Source organism: Acanthochromis polyacanthus, chromosome 13 (genome assembly GCF_021347895.1).
Source record: "Acanthochromis polyacanthus isolate Apoly-LR-REF ecotype Palm Island chromosome 13, KAUST_Apoly_ChrSc, whole genome shotgun sequence".
Taxonomy (NCBI): domain Eukaryota; kingdom Metazoa; phylum Chordata; class Actinopteri; family Pomacentridae; genus Acanthochromis; species Acanthochromis polyacanthus.
This window is the reverse complement of record NC_067125.1, coordinates 27867624-27885328: the sequence shown is the minus strand read 5'-3', so window position 1 is coordinate 27885328 and position 17705 is coordinate 27867624. Positions and strand designations below refer to the sequence as shown.

The following is a 17705-nucleotide window of genomic DNA, read 5'->3' as shown; positions in this document are numbered from 1 at the left end:
AAACACTATAGAGCAGTTTTCTTTGAAAAAAAATCATCATGAATTTTGTCCAAAAAAACGCCATCCTATACTATGTCAAAAAAATGCCATTTTTCACTAAACTATGACGTTTTTGTCCATTTTCGGACAAAAAACGTCATTTTTTGTCCATTTTCGGATGGCATACTAAACTATGAAGTTTTTTGTCCATTTTCGGACGACATACTAAACTATGACGTTTTTGTCCATTTTCGGACGACATACTAACAAAGACGCTTTTTGTCCATTTTCGGATGACATACTAAACTATGACGTTTTTTGTCCATTTTCGGACGACATACTAAACTATGAGGTTTTTGTCCATTTTTGGACGACATACTAAACTATGACGTTTTTGTCCATTTTCGGACGACATACTACCAAAGACGCTTTTTGTCCATTTTCGGATGACATACTAAACTATGACGTTTTTTGTCCTTTTTAAGACGACATACTCAACCGATGTGTTTTGTCCATTTTCAGACGACATACTAAACTATGATATTTTTTGTCCATTTTCGGACGACATACTAAACTATGATATTTTTTGTCCATTTTCGGACGACATACTAAGGCCTTTATTTGTCCATTTTCAGATGACATACTAAACTATGATGTTTTTTTGTCCATTTTCGGACGACATTCTGAACTATGACGTGTTTTGTCCATTTTTGGACCACATACTAAACTATGACGATTTTTTGTCCGTTTTCGGATGACATAATGAATTATGATGTTCTTGTCCATTTTTGGACAAAAAGTGACGTTTTCTGTCCATTTTCGGACGACATACTAAACTATGACATTTTTTTGTCCATTTTCGGATGACATACTAAACTATTACGTTTTTTGTTCATTTTAGGACGACATACTAAACTATGTTTTTTGTTCATTTTCGTATGACCTACTAAACTATGAAGTTTTTGTCCTTTTTCGGACAAGTAATGATGTTTTTTTGTCCATTTTCATATGACATACTAAACTATCAATTTTTTTTCCATTTTCGAATGACATGCTAAACTATGACATTTTTTGACCATTTTCGGATGACATACTAAACTATGACGCTTTTTGTACATTTTCGGACGACATACTGTTTTTGTCCATTTTCGGATGACATACTAAATTATGACATTTTTTGTCCATTTTCGAACGATATACTAAACAATGACGTTTTTTTGTCCATTTTCAGAAGACATACTAAATTATGATGTTCTTGTCCATTTTCGGGAAAAAAATGCCTTTTTTTTGTCCATTCTCGGACGACATACTAAGCTCTGAATTTTTTTTACTTTTTGGACAGAAAATGACGATTTTTTTCCAATTTTGGACAACATACTAAACTATGACTTTTGTTGTCCATTTTCGGACGCCATACTAAACTATGACATTTGTTGTCCATTTTCGAATGACATAGCTAACTAGTGCATTCTTGTCCATTTTCGGACACTAAATGATGTTTTTTTTTTTGTCCCTTTTTGAACGACATACTATGACGTTTTTTGTCCATTTTCGGATGATGTTGGTAAGAGAGGAAGGATTCACACACGCCGATCATCACATAACTGCCGTGTTCTTTGGTGGAATAATTAATCTAATTTACCTCATTCTTTCAGTGCTCTAACGGATCTGGATGCAATAGTTTCCATCATGGTGATTTTTCTGGTCTGTTTGTTCATTTCAGCCGTTCTAATAGGTTTCGTGTTTTAAAAAAAGTGTCTATCAATACATGATTTTTTTTTTCTTTTTTTGTATTCCACCACAATATTGCACGGGTGTAAAACATTTTAGCTCCACTTTGGTGAAGAACATCAGTGAATTAATTGTTTATCACGGTCTTCAGCAGTAATTTTTGTTGGTAAATGAGAGACATTAGTATCGCACGTCTGCATCTTCAAACTTAAGCAAGGAAGTGAATTCGGTGACGTACGTGCATTACGTTTGCGCTGGGAGCCACTATGATTAGTGGAACTCCCAGGAGGCGGGCCAAAGTTGCGGGAAAGTTGCGTTGATTGGACAAAATTGCAAGGCCGCGCAAGATTGGTTGATTTCGCGTGAATTCGCGCGATCGCAACATCGCGAATTCCTGGAGGGACTGGTTAGTTCTTTGTTTATGGCAGTCTATTTTAACCTTTTTATTCTTAAAGGGCTTTTGGAAATGTCTGTCTGCATTAATGGTAACTATTGCTAGTGGTGGAGAAATGCTAAACACTGAAGTACGAAAGTAATAAGTATTTTTCTTCTAACATTACTTTTGAAATCTAATTTTGAAGAAATAAAATGTGAAAAATTATCCCAGTCACCAAAAAAAGCCAACGATTAACCTCCATGTATTAAATATCAAGAGTAATTACTGCCCTCTGGTGGTCACAAAGCGGAACTGCAACATTTGAAATTAGTAAAGTAAGGGTAATGAGTTGTAAGACTATTAAAAATAGCTTGCTAAAAATAAAAGCATTCACATGCAACATAAAGTCTATTTGTATTATAATTGAGAAGTCGTGTATTTGTTGTAAGTTTTAATGGAAAATTAGATGGATAAAATCATCTTAAGTGGTATTTGTAGTCATGAAAACCCACACAAGGAAAATATTACCACAAAGTATATACTTTATTTCAGGCCAATTTCAAAGTATCATATGAAGAAAGATATAATGTAACAGAATTTATCGTTCTAAAACACATGCACATATCTATCAAAAAAAATGAACAGATCATTACTGAATATAAATTCATTTCATGTGCATTTAGAAAACTCTAAATACAAAATCCTTTAACTTGTGATTAGTTCTACTGCTACAACGAGAGTCAACATCTAATATGCTCTGACAATTACACACTACGTAAGCATAAAATCAGGTTTGTGTGACAAAATGCATCATTGCATCAAAATGAAAACTCTAGCCGTGCAATACAAGCACTGTGGTGTACCACTCATTTTAGTTGCATTGTTCTCACCAACACTGTTCGTCCATCTTAAAATCCATCAACATATGATTTAATGATCAGTAAAATCAAAACTAAAAAGAGGTTTCTCACACAGCATAAAAAAATTGTTCATGTCCTCTATTCTAATATATATATATATATATATATATATATATATATATGTATATGTATATGTATATGTATATGTATAGTGTTCCATCAAGTTAATGCTACCAATTTAGTATTGGCTGGCAACAGAATCAGTGTGACATCCTGTGGCCTCGACCAAAGGCATGCACAGCAGGCTGATTATTCAAAAGTTACTGCAGTAATGCAAAGATGTAGTCATCGTGTAAACATCAAAAATAACGTGATTATGAGAGAATTGTCAGTGTGTTGTCTCCGCTGCGGCTGTAGCAGTTTTCTTAATCAGAGTATGTAAACATGTGAGTGCTTAATAGAAGAATCACTTGCGTCTCTGTTCGAAAAACCTCATCCTTTAAAAATCTCAGGGTTAGTCACTCAAAACAACCATCTACAAAATAAAAAGAATCTCTCAGCTGGACCTATTCAGACATGTCCATTTTTAACACTTAGAAACGTACGTCATTTTTCTCATTAGCTTATACAGTTTGTTCATACAGAGGCTGATTTACAAATCATACCGTTTCTGGACTCTGAAGATAGAAGCAAAAAAAAAAAAAAAATGTTGTTAGTGTCATTACAAAAACATCTTTGGAATCTGCCACAACAATTCCTGACTGAGATAACTGATTGTTTCTTAATTATTCCGCAAAAGAAAACAAACAAGAAAACCGACAATCTGCCTAAGTCGCCACCATCAGTCAAACCGTGACCTTCTACACTACCCCTTGACATGACTCTTAAACCTGCTTAAACTTGTCCAAGCTGTGTAATCCTGTCCTTTAAACACCCAACACAGCATCTCGCAATGGAGTTCAGCTCCTCTTTAGGAAGACTGTTCAAACATGGAAACTCTTGTTTACTATACACTGTCACAAGATTTAATTGATCAAAGAGCTATAGTTTCTGCCGAGCCTAGACATCTGCTTTTTTTGGTTAATGTTTAGGAAAGATAACAAAAAAAGCTGCATGTGATCAACAAAAATATAATAACACTAATATGTATATAGTAAAGCAGAGACAAAAGAAATCAGCTAAATGTTTTTTTTTTCGTTTTTTTTTTCTTCTCGATAAGCCAAAACCAAATCAATCCGTGTCTCGGCAGATTTAATCTTGGTGAAGTGATGTGCTGTGATAACAGAGAACCCTGTTAAAAATGTTTCAATTCATCTATGAAAGAAATGGGAAAAAAACAAAAGCAAAAAAAATGCCATTTGATCTAAGCTATCATACATATGTAGTAACCTAAAAATACAATGCTAAAAAGATAAAACAAATGAATCGTGAATTAGGCTTGGATAAGACTGAGATACAAAGAAGCTAGGGTTAAAAAAAACAAAAAAAAACAAAAGAGAGATCCCTAAATCCCCTCGTGCTTATAAACAAAAAATACAATTTTGATTACTGAACATTAGAGGAAGAATGCAGCTGATGTTTATGAGTACAGCCTTTATGCTTATTGCTGCGTCACAGAATCGTGGGTAATTGTTCGTGTTGCTCGCGTCTCAAAAAAATACATCTGAAGGCACTTGATCTATCAAAGGTTTAACTTAGACTTGCTGGCACAGCCAAGCAGCAATGTAGTCGGTCCCCAGGTTCCAACCCTCATCCCATCCCCCCCTCAGCAAAGCCACCACATCCAAACTGGGCATCACGTTTTACCTTTACTCCAAATCAGTATTGTTCGTTATGCTTCAAATACATCATTTTTGGTTTCTCAGGCTTGTCAAAAAAAAGAACAACACAACAACAAAAGAATAAAAACTTATGAGGCCAAATATAAAGCTACTTAAGCTAGATGCAATCATCCCAAACACAGTTAAGTAGTGCAGCTTCAGGCTATATTGCAAAAAGAAAGAGGCTCCAGAGGCTCCAGGTGATAACTGATAATGGCAGTCCTTACAGAAGAGCACATGCACCCGCCCAGTTCAGCTACAAGGGGGAGACCAGGGGGAAGGAGTGACCCCCTGCTCTGGGGTAAATATGCCCTAGATTCACTGACAGACCTGTGAATGATTTGGGGACCCTTGCATAATTGTCTGTTCATAGGCCAGCCTTGAAGACACAGACAAAACAAAGAGATAACACACCAGTGAAAAGAACAGAACAATACTGCCTGTATAAGAGGGTTGGCCTTAAACGCTGAGATAGACAGAGAAGTCCAGAGAGGCTCGCTGAAATGTCTGGTAAAAGCATCTATGAATCCTTCACAGATTAGAGCAGGCAGAAGTTCAGAGTGTAGGGAGGAGGAGGAGGAAGGAGTCTTCTATAACCATGTGAGGAAGCTCTCCTTGTCAATCTTGGTAGCTGCCAGCACAGACTCCATGTCGTTGAGGATGTCGGAGCTCAGGGCCTCCTGCAGGCTGGGCATCAGCTCTTCACCCTCCACCGCCATGCTCTCGCCCTCCAGAGTGCCCAGGTCCACGTCTGTCCCCGGGATGGCATCCAGGTAGTCGGGGAAACGGCTGGGCTGTGTCGCCATGGAAGTTGGAAGCGGGTCCCCTGATGAACAGAAAAATGATGCTTGAATTTCAATTGCAGAAATTTTGGGCTGCACAAAGAAGCCCACATAGGACGATGCAATCTACTTACTTGGCAGTAGTGTGCATGTGTGGAATATATAGATTAAAGTAGAATCCTCTAAACAGACATTATTTCTAGTCTGATTGAGTCCACTTGAACGACTCTGTTCCATTCATACACATTAGGTCGCATCTACGCATACTGCAAACTACTGCCAAGTATACCTCTGTAGCATACCTGATGAAGACCCAAGCAGACCCTCATGCACTTGTGGATGTTGAAGGTATAGGTCCAGCGTCTAACTTTCTACATCCATGAGTACATAATGGTCTGCTTGGATCGGCTTAGCGTAGCTTCTGTTAGCTGTACCCCGGCCGATCGGAAGTTGGTTGGATGACAGGAAGCATGGCCCTAAATAGAAACTTGTAGTTTATGAACCCTTAACTCACATTTTGAATCTGATTCCCCCATTTAAGAGCACATCCGATGAGAAGCTCTGGTTATTGGCAGTTCCATCATGAGAAACGTCATGTTAGAGACTGTAGCCAAAAGTATCCCTGGGGCCAGAATGAGCAATGGTGAATTATATTCAACACTGCTAGCTAAGGATAGTCACCTAATTACCAATCTACTTTATACTTTAAAGGCATCATAGTACCATGTGATTCTAATGGAGCACTTTGCTCTCAGCGTGCAGACTTAGTTGTAGACTCAAGAGTTTAAAAAGACAAAATTGAGGGAGATATCCTCTGTAATTTTTCGATTAAGTTCAAAACTTTCCTTTTTTATCAAAGGATGGCTCATGTAACCCTGGTCAGTCACAATATATGCAATGATTGGATGTCAATAACTTTGTCTTCTTTCCCTTGTAGTTTGTGTTTAGTCCTCTGCAGGTATCTCTGGATCCTGAGGTACACATTTCTCATCTGTGGTTAATGGGCCCCAACAACCTCCCCAGTGTCTTCTCAGGGCTCTTGGCATAATAAGGTTAAGACTTGCTCAAAGGCAATCACTGGATTTGTTGGGTTTTTCTCACAGTATGGTCAGGATTCCACTTGACGTTGTGCATTCAACATTAACACCTGTGTTGCATGCTTTTTGTGACCTCTGGCAGGTGCACATCAACAATTTCACCATGGACCTCAAACTGGAGCAGAGAGCAACCTTCAGGGTCTGTGTCAATCTGCCAGGATGGTCCACCTTTCAAGTGAAAGATCATCACTGGTGACTAGAGGTGAGTCTGCAGTTCTGACCCAAACAGCGGTCTTTGTGGTGGCCTGCACGCTCTTTGACATTCATGGAGTTCTGTGCTGTGAAATTGTTCCCCATGGGCAGATTGTCAACTTCTACTGTAACATCTAGAGGCCCCTGAGGGAGAACAATCAGCAAAAAACAACTAAAGTGTGGCATGAATGTGCCATGAACACACCGAGCACACCGTTTTGTTTAGCCACAACATGGTGTTTGCTCTCCACCTGCTCTACTTTCTATAAATTTTACTTCTTCCCTAAAATGAAACTGATATTTAACGGTCACCATTTTGACACAATAGGGTAGATTCAACATGCACTGCAGATGGTGCTCGACACGGTTACACAACGGGACTTCTGCAGAGCGTTACAAAAGCAGTCAACTGCTGCAAACTGAGAAACAATTTGAAAGAAACGGCAGCCAAATATAAATGAGATACCTTTTATAAGAGGTAGTGACATAACTTTTTGGTAGCATCTTGTACACACAAGTCACATCAAACTCCTAGCTGTAACTACAGGGTTGGACGTGTTGACTTTGGAAGGACTACAATAAGTCAAAACTGTTATCTTTATCAGGAGTCTAATACAAGTACAAGATGCGATGAAAAGCCTACGTGATATAAATTCAGCCGGCATTCACTTCAGTGCAGTGTACATTCACAGCAACACACCAGTCCTTGCAATGCTGTCACTTCTGTAACACTCCCTGGAAGGTCCCGTTATGTAAACATCTGTGCTGATATCCTCCACTGTGTTAAAATGGCGACCCTTCAACGGTGACTAGGGTGAGTGGAGAGTGATGATGGTGTTGTGGCCAAATAACTCATGTGCAATCACCGTGCTGTCACTGGGTGGACAGCGCAAATGCGGCACCCATATGCCATAGTTTTGGTTGTTACTGCCGAATGCTCTAACTCTGACATTTCAGGACGGCACAGTAGAACTCTGCCTAGACAACCTGACACTGAAGGATGGATTCATGGCACATAACCCTGTGAATGCCAAGAAAATGACGTGTGTGCTCTAGGTGTCCCGCTCTTCCACTGTTAAAACTGCTGTTTGGTCTGTGAGTCAAAGCTGCAGACCCACTTCTTGTCACCATTCAGCTTCCACATGAAGGTAGGGTCATACTGGGCTTTGACAGAAACAGTGTGCATATGTTTGCACTGCGCTCTAGTTTGGCGTCCATGATGGTACCAAAAATGTGCACCTAGTCAAAAAAATAACCACAACACAGATCCTGATGTTTATAACATCACATCCCATAGCATTCTGACTTATGACAGTTGCACCTGTTGCCATTTATGCACAACAGAAACACTCCTGAAACTTTTTGATTGTACCTTGTAAAATCTCTATTGATCCACTTCAGTGACTCTCCTAATTAAAAGGACAGTTTCCACATCTGATTGAAGTAAAAGTCACTTAGCTTAACTTAAATTTGTTATGCAACACAATAGTTACCCTAATCGTATTTCTGATTCACATGGCTTAACCTGAGAAGATGTGTAATCGAAGTTGTCTGAGTTCTGATTCTTTTTTAAAAATTTTCTTTCATTCAACTCAGAATTGTGAGATTTAATTCTGGCTTTAAATCTCTTCTGAGAAAACAGACCAACAAAGTCTAGACAAAGTGATGATATCACCTCCATTTCCAGACTCACCTGTGTCCATCTCATCCACGCTGTTGAGGAAGTCATCTGGAGTGCGAGGGACGCTGTAGCTGCTCATACTCAAGCCGCTGTCTGTGCTCTCATCCCTGGAGTGGTAGGTCCCGCTGGACACACAACAAATTTGGGTTATGAACTCTGAGCCATCTCTAATAAACATCCTATTTTGAGTCAAGCTGAAGCAAATAAAAAGTTTGTCTTTGTCTTGAGTTTAATGACATTCACTTAACTCTACTTTGAAACTGAACTTAATTAAATGATAAAACAAAGCACACAGTCTTTAAAAATAAAACTCTGGCCTTAATACCCTTGAGGACCTTTAAACAGAGATATTGATGAGAACGACTATGGCGACTAATGAACACTGACACCATTGAAATGGAGCTTCACTTCTTCGCCCTATATTGCGGAATATAGGAAAAGAGCAACAATGAAAGCAACAGAGACAAAAGGGGAGCGAGAGAAGACATTTGACAAGCCTATACTAATTAGCAGAAAAATATGTAGGCAGAGTATGGCAGAGGCAGGATGAATGAGGCCATTGTGAGAGCAGGGGAGTGGAGGCAACAGGGGGAGGAGGGGAGATTAGCTTGGCCTGTCTACTGACTGGACCACATGTTCTCATGGCCTGCTTGCTATTCAGCTCTTTCCTCAGTTTGTCTGCTGTCAGAAGAACTAGAGCTTGAACTGCTACGAATTATTTCCCAGAATGCCATGAAGCGGCATTAACACGAGGGGAAAAAACTTTGTAGTATCAGCTGTTGTTAGAGTTTCAATCCAGCAGGTTGTGTGTCTTTACTAGCAGTAGATGGTGTCCTCAATTTGAAAAAAGTGTGGTTTTATTCCCCCCGCCTCTCCACACACACACAACTTGCAACACCATTTAGGGTCTGATTGCCTTTATTGCAGCAGTTGTACACCAGAGGTCATCATTGCGCAATGAACTCCAGCACAGATCTGCTGGTCTGAATGAGTCATTACCATGTGAAGAGGGTTAAGCTCGGAGACTGGCCTTCTGTTTTTACTACTTGTGTGACTTGGGGAGCTCTCACCAGGGCTCAAACTCAAACAGCCGAGCTCACAGGCTCTCTCAAACATGAAGTCTGATGAACTGAGCCACAGTGGGAGCCAAGACGGCTTATGTCAGTGGGACTGCGCAGTTCTAGGGGAATATTTCCTCCATTTCCACAATCCTGGCTTCCGTATGAAACTAACCTGTTGAGGAATGGGTCGGAGCTGTTGGCGGTCATGGTCCGGGCATCTGGGCCATTGGGGAGGACACAGGGTTTGTGCTGCCATCTTGATCCATACTGGTGGGCAGCTGGTTCCTTAGAGCGAGCTCCTGAGGATAATAAGCACATTAGCAACACCATCAATCCTAACCTTAACCTCAGAGGCTAATTATACGCAGCTACAGCTGGGTGAAGACATTTTCTAACTGTCTTATACCCCTGCTGCTCTGCATAAAACGTCAAAACTCTGGAAGACACAATTCGCCAACATGGTGCTCTTCATTTCTCGCCGTACGGAGTGTCATATTACATGAGGGGGCCGGCCACAGTTGGAGACAATTGTTTTCTACACATGCTGTATCAGATAAGGCTGAGGATATGAAGTCATGCTGTTCTTTTTGCCCTCCTTCCTTCGAAGTCCTTGAATGTGAAGGTGAAACGACTCGACCAGTGTCACTATTTCGAGATCTCATTAAACTTTTACAGGGAAACAGAGAAAAGGGAGGCAACCGATGGAAGGTGACGTTTTTAGTACATATATAAAATTGCTTCTCGACACCCTGTCACTTAGCATCTGATTAGTTTAGCTGCACTTTAGAACAACTCCCGCTAAACTGAGTTTGAATCACAGCTGTGTGCCAAACTGGGCTTGATTGCTGTGTCAAAACAAGCACGGGTTTAGTTAAACTGCAGCTGAACCGGCTGTCTGAGTCACACAACGCAGGATCCCAAAATCTGAGCCCTAGCATGCGCTTTATTTGCTCTGTATTATTGCGATTCGTGTTCTCTTCTGTAAGATTTCCAGTGTGATTCATAATCACATATTGTCATACAATCATCAACTAAGTAAATAATTACTCTTTGAGGGACACTGTGTACAGAACTGATGCAACATCGATGATTAATTTAATTCCTGGGATTTTACTTGAAGTCAGAAACCATCTTTCTGCTGCACGCCAACTTCTTATCTTTCGGAAAAAAGACTTATTTTGACAGAACATGTGTCCTTGCACTTGTAATAGCTGACAGGATAATAGAAGTGATAATGCTCTACGTACTCAACTATTATAGCATGTTTGCCTGTTTGCATCCTTACAACTGACTGCAGAAAAACAAATAAAGTGATATTTGTCTGACAAGCTCAGTTTTGCATCAAAACGAACTGAGAAATGTAGCTACTTTTTTGTGTAATCACTCAGGATGTTGTCTTTGAGAGCAAATGGTAGACAATTCACATTTAGAAGTTAATGAAATTATCAAAACTGTATAAATCTGCCCTTATACTGAAATTTATGAACCTCAATTAAGCTACGGCTGCAGCAGCTTGAAGCCAAACTTCAGAATCGGTGAAGGTGAAGCCTACAGGACACAGCAGTGGGGTTTAAGTGATCCACTCACTCATTTTTCATCAACACATTCGCTATGTGGAATACATTTGAGTTTGGCAAGTTTTGCCCCAAAGGTGAACTCCCCTACACAGACGTATAACCGGCATAGTTGCACAAATTCCTGCGATAATCGCGGTCTGCTATATTTGCAAATAGACTATAGCCTCCGAATCCAAACAAAAGTTACAGGAACCTCGGGGTTAATGCAATTCAGCAGATTGTCTGATAGATGCTCTTTTAATGTATAACAGCTGGGCTAGAGTCCCTTTTGCATCACGCGCTGATAGTTGAGAAGCTTGTGTGTCATCTTGTGTTGTTTTCTTTGCATAATCAGTGCTTATCTATTACAGTTATTTACCACAAGACGCCAGGAGAATCCGGGCAAGAAGGCAACATATGCACTCAAGTAACCTTGTTACTCAAAAACCTTTGACATCCACATGCACATATAACTTGGCTAGAACCTGTTTAAGGCTTTGACATGGCCGAGAAATTCTTAATCCCTCACCCCATTATGGAAAACCAGTTCTCTCTTTCGCATGATGTTTCAAAAAGCTGGCCAATAACCGGGATACTTAAGCATGTAGCACATATGCTCGGAGGACTTTTGGTAAGAACAGTCCAAATCACTTTCCCTTTACGGTCTGGTGCAGGAACACGCTCGGGTCACTTCCTACACTGTAAACTTTAAACAGCCCGTGTGAATGGTATGGTAAACAAGTCAGCAGCACTCTCATTTCATAATCATAAGCTCTGTTTCTGGTGTTATGACACAGCCTTGAGTAAACTACTGGACTCTGCTGCACCACCCTGTGTGGGCGGCACTGTGACACATCACCGTTAGGAAGTGATAAAATTACCACAGATGACTCACAAGACTTCATTGCAGGGTGGTGTAACAATAAAGACTGATCAAAGAGGCTGGAGATCCACCACTATACCTATAAATGACTCATATTTAAGGACCTATTCAGTATATGTTTTTCATCATAAACATTTTGGCACTTACTCAAGTAGCAGTTTTGGTGTTCAGTGTCTTGCTCCTAAAGTATTTGTCCTCACATTAGGCCTCAAATGTGTTTTTTGAAGTGTTTAAGTCCGATTTCTAACCTGTGGTCTCTGCCGAAGTAGCTCCTGTTGCTTCAGTCTCAGTCTTTCCTTCTCAATCTGCTGCAGTCTCAACTGGTTGTTGCCTCCATGACTGCGCTGTGGTGGGCTGGGAGGCAGCTGCCCTCCCTGTTTCACTGGAGCACTCTGAGTGATCCTCTGCTGGTTCAGGGCTGCAAAAGAAATGAGTTCAGACGTCAGTGTTCGTTTTAAGACTACAACACAGGTGCTATGGCAAAAAAACTTTGCAGATCTGTTGGGAAACTTGAAACTAACTGCTGCTAATACAGTATATACACAATCCTATTCAACTTGACAGTAAAATTTAATTTCAGAAAAGATTTAAAATAGGATTACTATTATTACGCTCTTGTACATTTCAGGTTTTTGTTTGCATTACAGACTATGAAACCTTGCATATTCTCATGTGACTAATTTGTACATTCCTCCACATTGGGAATAATTATATTACTTTTTTTGAGTTATACCCCCCTTAATGCACTTACTGCTTTTTATTTATCTTGTTACACTTAATACCAATGACTGGCACTAAAACACCAAGGCAGTTTCCTTGTATGTAAAAATCTACTTTGCAATAAAAACCTTTCCGATTCCAATGAAAAATCTGCTGAGTCACAATTAAGGGAAACTTTATCTCCTGGACTTTAAACCATTAACACCCACGTAGCTTTAGCAATGACAATTCTTCATAATTGGGTAGTAAAACATAACACAAACAGCATCCTGATCTGTGTCCATAATACAGTAGCATCTCTGCAGCTGCACCTTCCTAATTCCTGGCTGCACTTTAACACCATATAACTAGACTGACAACTTGAACGTTTGCCTGAATGGTGAACTTGTTAGAGAAGACAGAAGCCAGTGCAGCAGGTTGTGGTAGGACGAGGGAAGTCCCACACAAGTTTTCTTCCCAGTGTCTGAAACAATCACTATTCCTGTAAGACCTGATCCCCTCCCACTCACTGACAAAGACAGGCTTTGTTAGTTTTGTACATTGCATCAGTCATGACTTATCCTTTCATTGTGCGTTTTGTTTTGTTCTAGAACAAAATCGCAGATTATCCCTCAAAGGACTGACTGCTTCCTTACACTGGCCTGATGGCTCAGTAGATTTAATAAGTGCAAAATGAGAACCAGGGCGTCACTAGGTTTTAAGGACAGGGGGGCTTAGCCCCCAGGAGATGCACAGGATGTGAGTGAATGTGAATTTCACAAACAGCTAACAAAAAACTGAAGAAACTGCTTTTTCCACTTTTTGGACAGATTTAGATTTATTCAGAGATACTTTACTGTGTAAATGTTTTGGGCCACAGTGACCATGACTTTTGCTTACAACACAATAATTCAGGGCTGCCAACTTGTGACCAGACCTTAGAGTGAGATTTGGTCTGAGTGTGATGCTGGTGGAGGGTCTGGGGGCCCTTCCCCAGAAAATTTTGAAAATTATTGATCCTATTTCCTGCTAGGGATGATATCCGATCCGATCCGCTGGATCGACTATCGAGGTTCGATCCAGGCCAAATGACTGGATGCGCGCATGCGGAGTTTTATATTAGAACTCGTTTGATCCGATCCATAAGCCCAATCTATCTCATATATCCTCATCTTCACTTTTCACGACATGCCGTAACACAGACGAGCTGTTGCCATGGTTGCCATGCGCCCGTGTTTTCATCACGTGAGGAGAGAGTGAACAGAATCCTGGAGAGCTGTGGTCATCTCTTCAGTGTGGAATTACTTATGCGAACGGAGGAGAAAAGTAAAATAGCTGAGTGCAACGTTTGCAAAATGAGTGTCTCAAGGGGTGGCAGCAAAACCGGACATTTTAAAACAACGAACTTAATAAAGCATCTGCAGAAGCGTCATGGAAAGCAGTATGGAGACTTTTTACAGGTGAGTGCAAAAGAGAAAGTGAACCGCGGCAGCCATCGTTGCAGGAAGCACCACAGAAGAGTACAAAACTCACTCCAATGCCAAAATATAACAGAGGAAATTGTCGAGTTCATTTTTCTGGATAACCAACCACCTTGTGTGGTGGAAAATGTGGATTGTTTTATCATTTTTCGACACCCCCGGAAAAAATCAGACTCCCCCTTCACGTGAACGCGTGCGCCTTACGTTTCACTGTGTGGCCACTTGATGGCTTTTCTGTTGTATGTTTACTGTTTATTTTGTTGTTTTCGACTGTTTTTCGGGTTAAATGTGATTAAGTAGAGAACTGCGGACAAGTTTTCGTGCTAAATATGATTAGGTGACAGGTCGCTCCTCCTGTCCACCCCACCGGTGTCTAAATGGCATCAGGGGAGATCCTACGCTGCTCTCAGCTTCACTCGCATGAGAACGTTTAATCCCCAGATATTGTTTATATTCCATCAGTGTTGTACACGTGTCAATAAAATAATTGTTCACTGTGTTTTACATACAGTACAACATCAGCGGCTGCATGCAAAAGAAGAAAGACACTAGATTGCACTATCACTGTTTACCCTTGTTTTTCTATTTTTGTTTTGGTGCAGCAAATCAGGTGTATAACCTACATTTTTTATTGTTTTGATTGTGTGTCTGGAGAAGCCATGTGTAACTTACTGAGTACTACCTACATTGTTCTAGTGGAGATGCTATTATTTTATGTTAATTCATAAAATTATTTATTGCAGCCTTGCAATGCCATTGAGGTGTAATGGGGCTTTTCTGTTTATACACTGGGATTATTTAGTTTAATTTAAATATGTGCACCAAGTTTTATTTCAAACATTTGAATGGTGCAGCTGGCTCTGTTGTGTTTACAAACACTGTTAAAAGTGATGTGAGCTTTACGTTTTAATAAAGCCAAGGCAGTTACGCATAACTTGTTGTCACATGTTTTCCTTCTTTCTTTAGGGGACCAGAACAGTTGTTGTACAATGAACGTGGTGTTTTTAGATGTCAGTGTCAAGCAAATTACATCCATGTATTATTAACAACTTTTAGAATGACAAAAAGAATCATATCAGTATCGGCCGATCCTGAAGGCTGCAGTATCGATATCGGTATCGGATGGGGAAAAAGTGGTATCGAGCCATCCCTATTTCCTGCATTCTGGTGTATTTAAGAGCATTTTGCCTGTTAAAATCTTATTATAGACAACATTAAGGGACAATAAAAAAAACATTGAGCTTAAAAAAACAGAAAAAAAACAGCGCAAGGGCAGGCAGTATTGAAAATGGTTCTTCTTGTAAAATATGGATGAAAGTTCTGTGGCTGGATGTGTACAACACATTTCAGGTATTTTCATAAATATATGCATAATTGAAATAACTCCAGCAATCACTTTGTAACATTTCTAATGCACATTCAAAAGCTTCAAGTTGACCACATCAGCCAACTAAACAATAAAAAGTGCTTAAGCAAAAACAAAACATATCTTCATAACTTAAATTATCCATTCACTGAACAGAATTACAATCAGACACTAAACTCTGTCCCACAGGAGCAGGGTGACATGGACTAAAATCAGGGGGAATAACTTATTAACTAGGCCCAAAATAAATAACAAATACTGTAAACTCAGAATAAATGGCACAACTGTAAACAGGAACAGGAAAAGAAAGAACAGGGAAAAATGAATTCTTGTGAGCCATGTTATCCTCCCTGGTGGCCTTTTCTGAAGCCTTGATTATCTCTTTTTCCCATTCATGGCAGGGCTCCAAACCAGCCATTTTAATAGTCATAATAGAGGAGAGTGTTCCCTCTAGAGCCAGACTGTTCCTGGTCTTAGTCTTGTTTGGTCCAACCAGTGAAAACAGAGCATTATAGAAGGTAGTCATATTAGGTGCAAAATTAGCAAAAGATGCCAGTTAGCGTTCTATCATGGAAACAGCAGCAAAACCAGAAAACCAATGTTTTTTACCATTAATTTGCCACTCAATGTGCAATCTGAAGGTTTCATTTTCTGTTTATATTTAAATTGTGCACAATTTAAATTGAACCTTCAACAAAAACTTCAGAAATCCCACTGGTTTTGCTGCTGATGGAATGGCGTAATGCAAACAGACATGTTTTTACATCACATGTATAACCTTGATGCATGGGCAGCAAAGATTTTTATGTTACAATGGTAGCTGTGGTAACAGTCAAAATCCTGATATTTTGACCTGGTTTATGTTTTTCTTCTTTTCTTTCAGCTATTGCAAGGTCTATCACACAAACCAGGTAACTGTCATGAAGTCCAATGTATTCTCTATCAGCATAAATGAACTAAGGTTATAGTATTATCCCATAACGGTGTATAAGAATGTGACCTTATTTATTTATTTATGACGTATATTTTGGCCGGCTAATTTGGCTTATACATCTTTCTCTTGGCTATCTCCACTTTCCAATCATTACTCTCCTAAATAAAAGCTCAAGTTAAATAAGTCTTAGATTTTACACCTAATCATATGTGAATGAGCTCAGCTCCTGTTTCACTGTGTCAGGGCTGCCAACTTGTGCCCAGACTTTAGACATTTGGTTCGTGCGGGATGCTGACGGGGGTCTGGGGGCCCTCCCCCCGAAAATTTTGAAAATTATTGATCCTATTTCCTGCATTCTGGTGTAAATTAAGAGCATTTTTGCCCTTTTAAAATCTTATTATAGAGAAAACATTAAGAGATAATAGGATAATAAAAAAAAATTGAGCTTAAAAAAAGCAGAAAAAAAACAGAAGCTGAGCCAAAGAACATGTGGGATGCTAACCTAGCAAACATTTCAGACTTTTTCTGTGAATTCTGAGAAATGATTGACTATTTAATGACAGAGCTACACATCTGAACTCAATCTCATTAAAACAGACTCTAATTCAGTGTCATCCATCCATATTAAAGTTCAGTTACCCAAAATGTTTGTTGCATGAGCTCCAACAAAACGTGTCCAGGTAGAAGGCTACTTTGACAAACAGGAAGTGGAAGATTCCAAGCAGATTTGTAGAAGGGGGAACCGGACTGTACTAAGAGTGGTCGAGTATAGAGGGGTGTTTTGTGGGTTTTTAAGGCTGATAATGATTATTTGTGAGACATTTGGAGCAGATATTTATTTGCAGTAAATGAAAGTATTTAAAATCTTGTAGTTGATGGCATTTTTTCATATCAAAGGTTATACTATGATGTTTTCTAAGAGACGTACTGTGCTACTCTGTTTTTACATTATTTTATTTAGTGTTTATTTATACAGGTAATCTCCTTGAGACACTGAGTGTCATTCTCAAGAGAGACCTGTCCTTAAATAACATTACAAGACAACATTGAGTCACTGACAAACAACACTAAGGGACCTATACGAGACAATATAATACTGAGTTCCAGACAAACAGGGTCATGACAAAACACAACATAAAACACTCAAGAACAAGTCCTAAAAGATGATTTTTCCATTGTGTTTAAAAGACGTTTGAAGTTTTCCAGA

At 39.5% G+C, this 17705-nt stretch overlaps 1 protein-coding gene across 1 annotated transcript in view; it reads right to left on the bottom strand.

The window, feature by feature from the left end:
- Positions 1–2608: 2608 nt before the first annotated feature.
- Positions 2609–17705, bottom strand: part of yap1 (Yes1 associated transcriptional regulator) — a 37014-nt gene continuing 21917 nt past the window's right edge. Inside the window, 5 exon segments of the mRNA XM_022189074.2 lie at positions 2609–5592; positions 8531–8643; positions 9752–9806; positions 9809–9878; positions 12267–12436. Of these exon segments, the coding sequence (XP_022044766.2) occupies positions 5357–5592; positions 8531–8643; positions 9752–9806; positions 9809–9878; positions 12267–12436 (644 nt within the window). The 3' untranslated portion in view covers positions 2609–5356.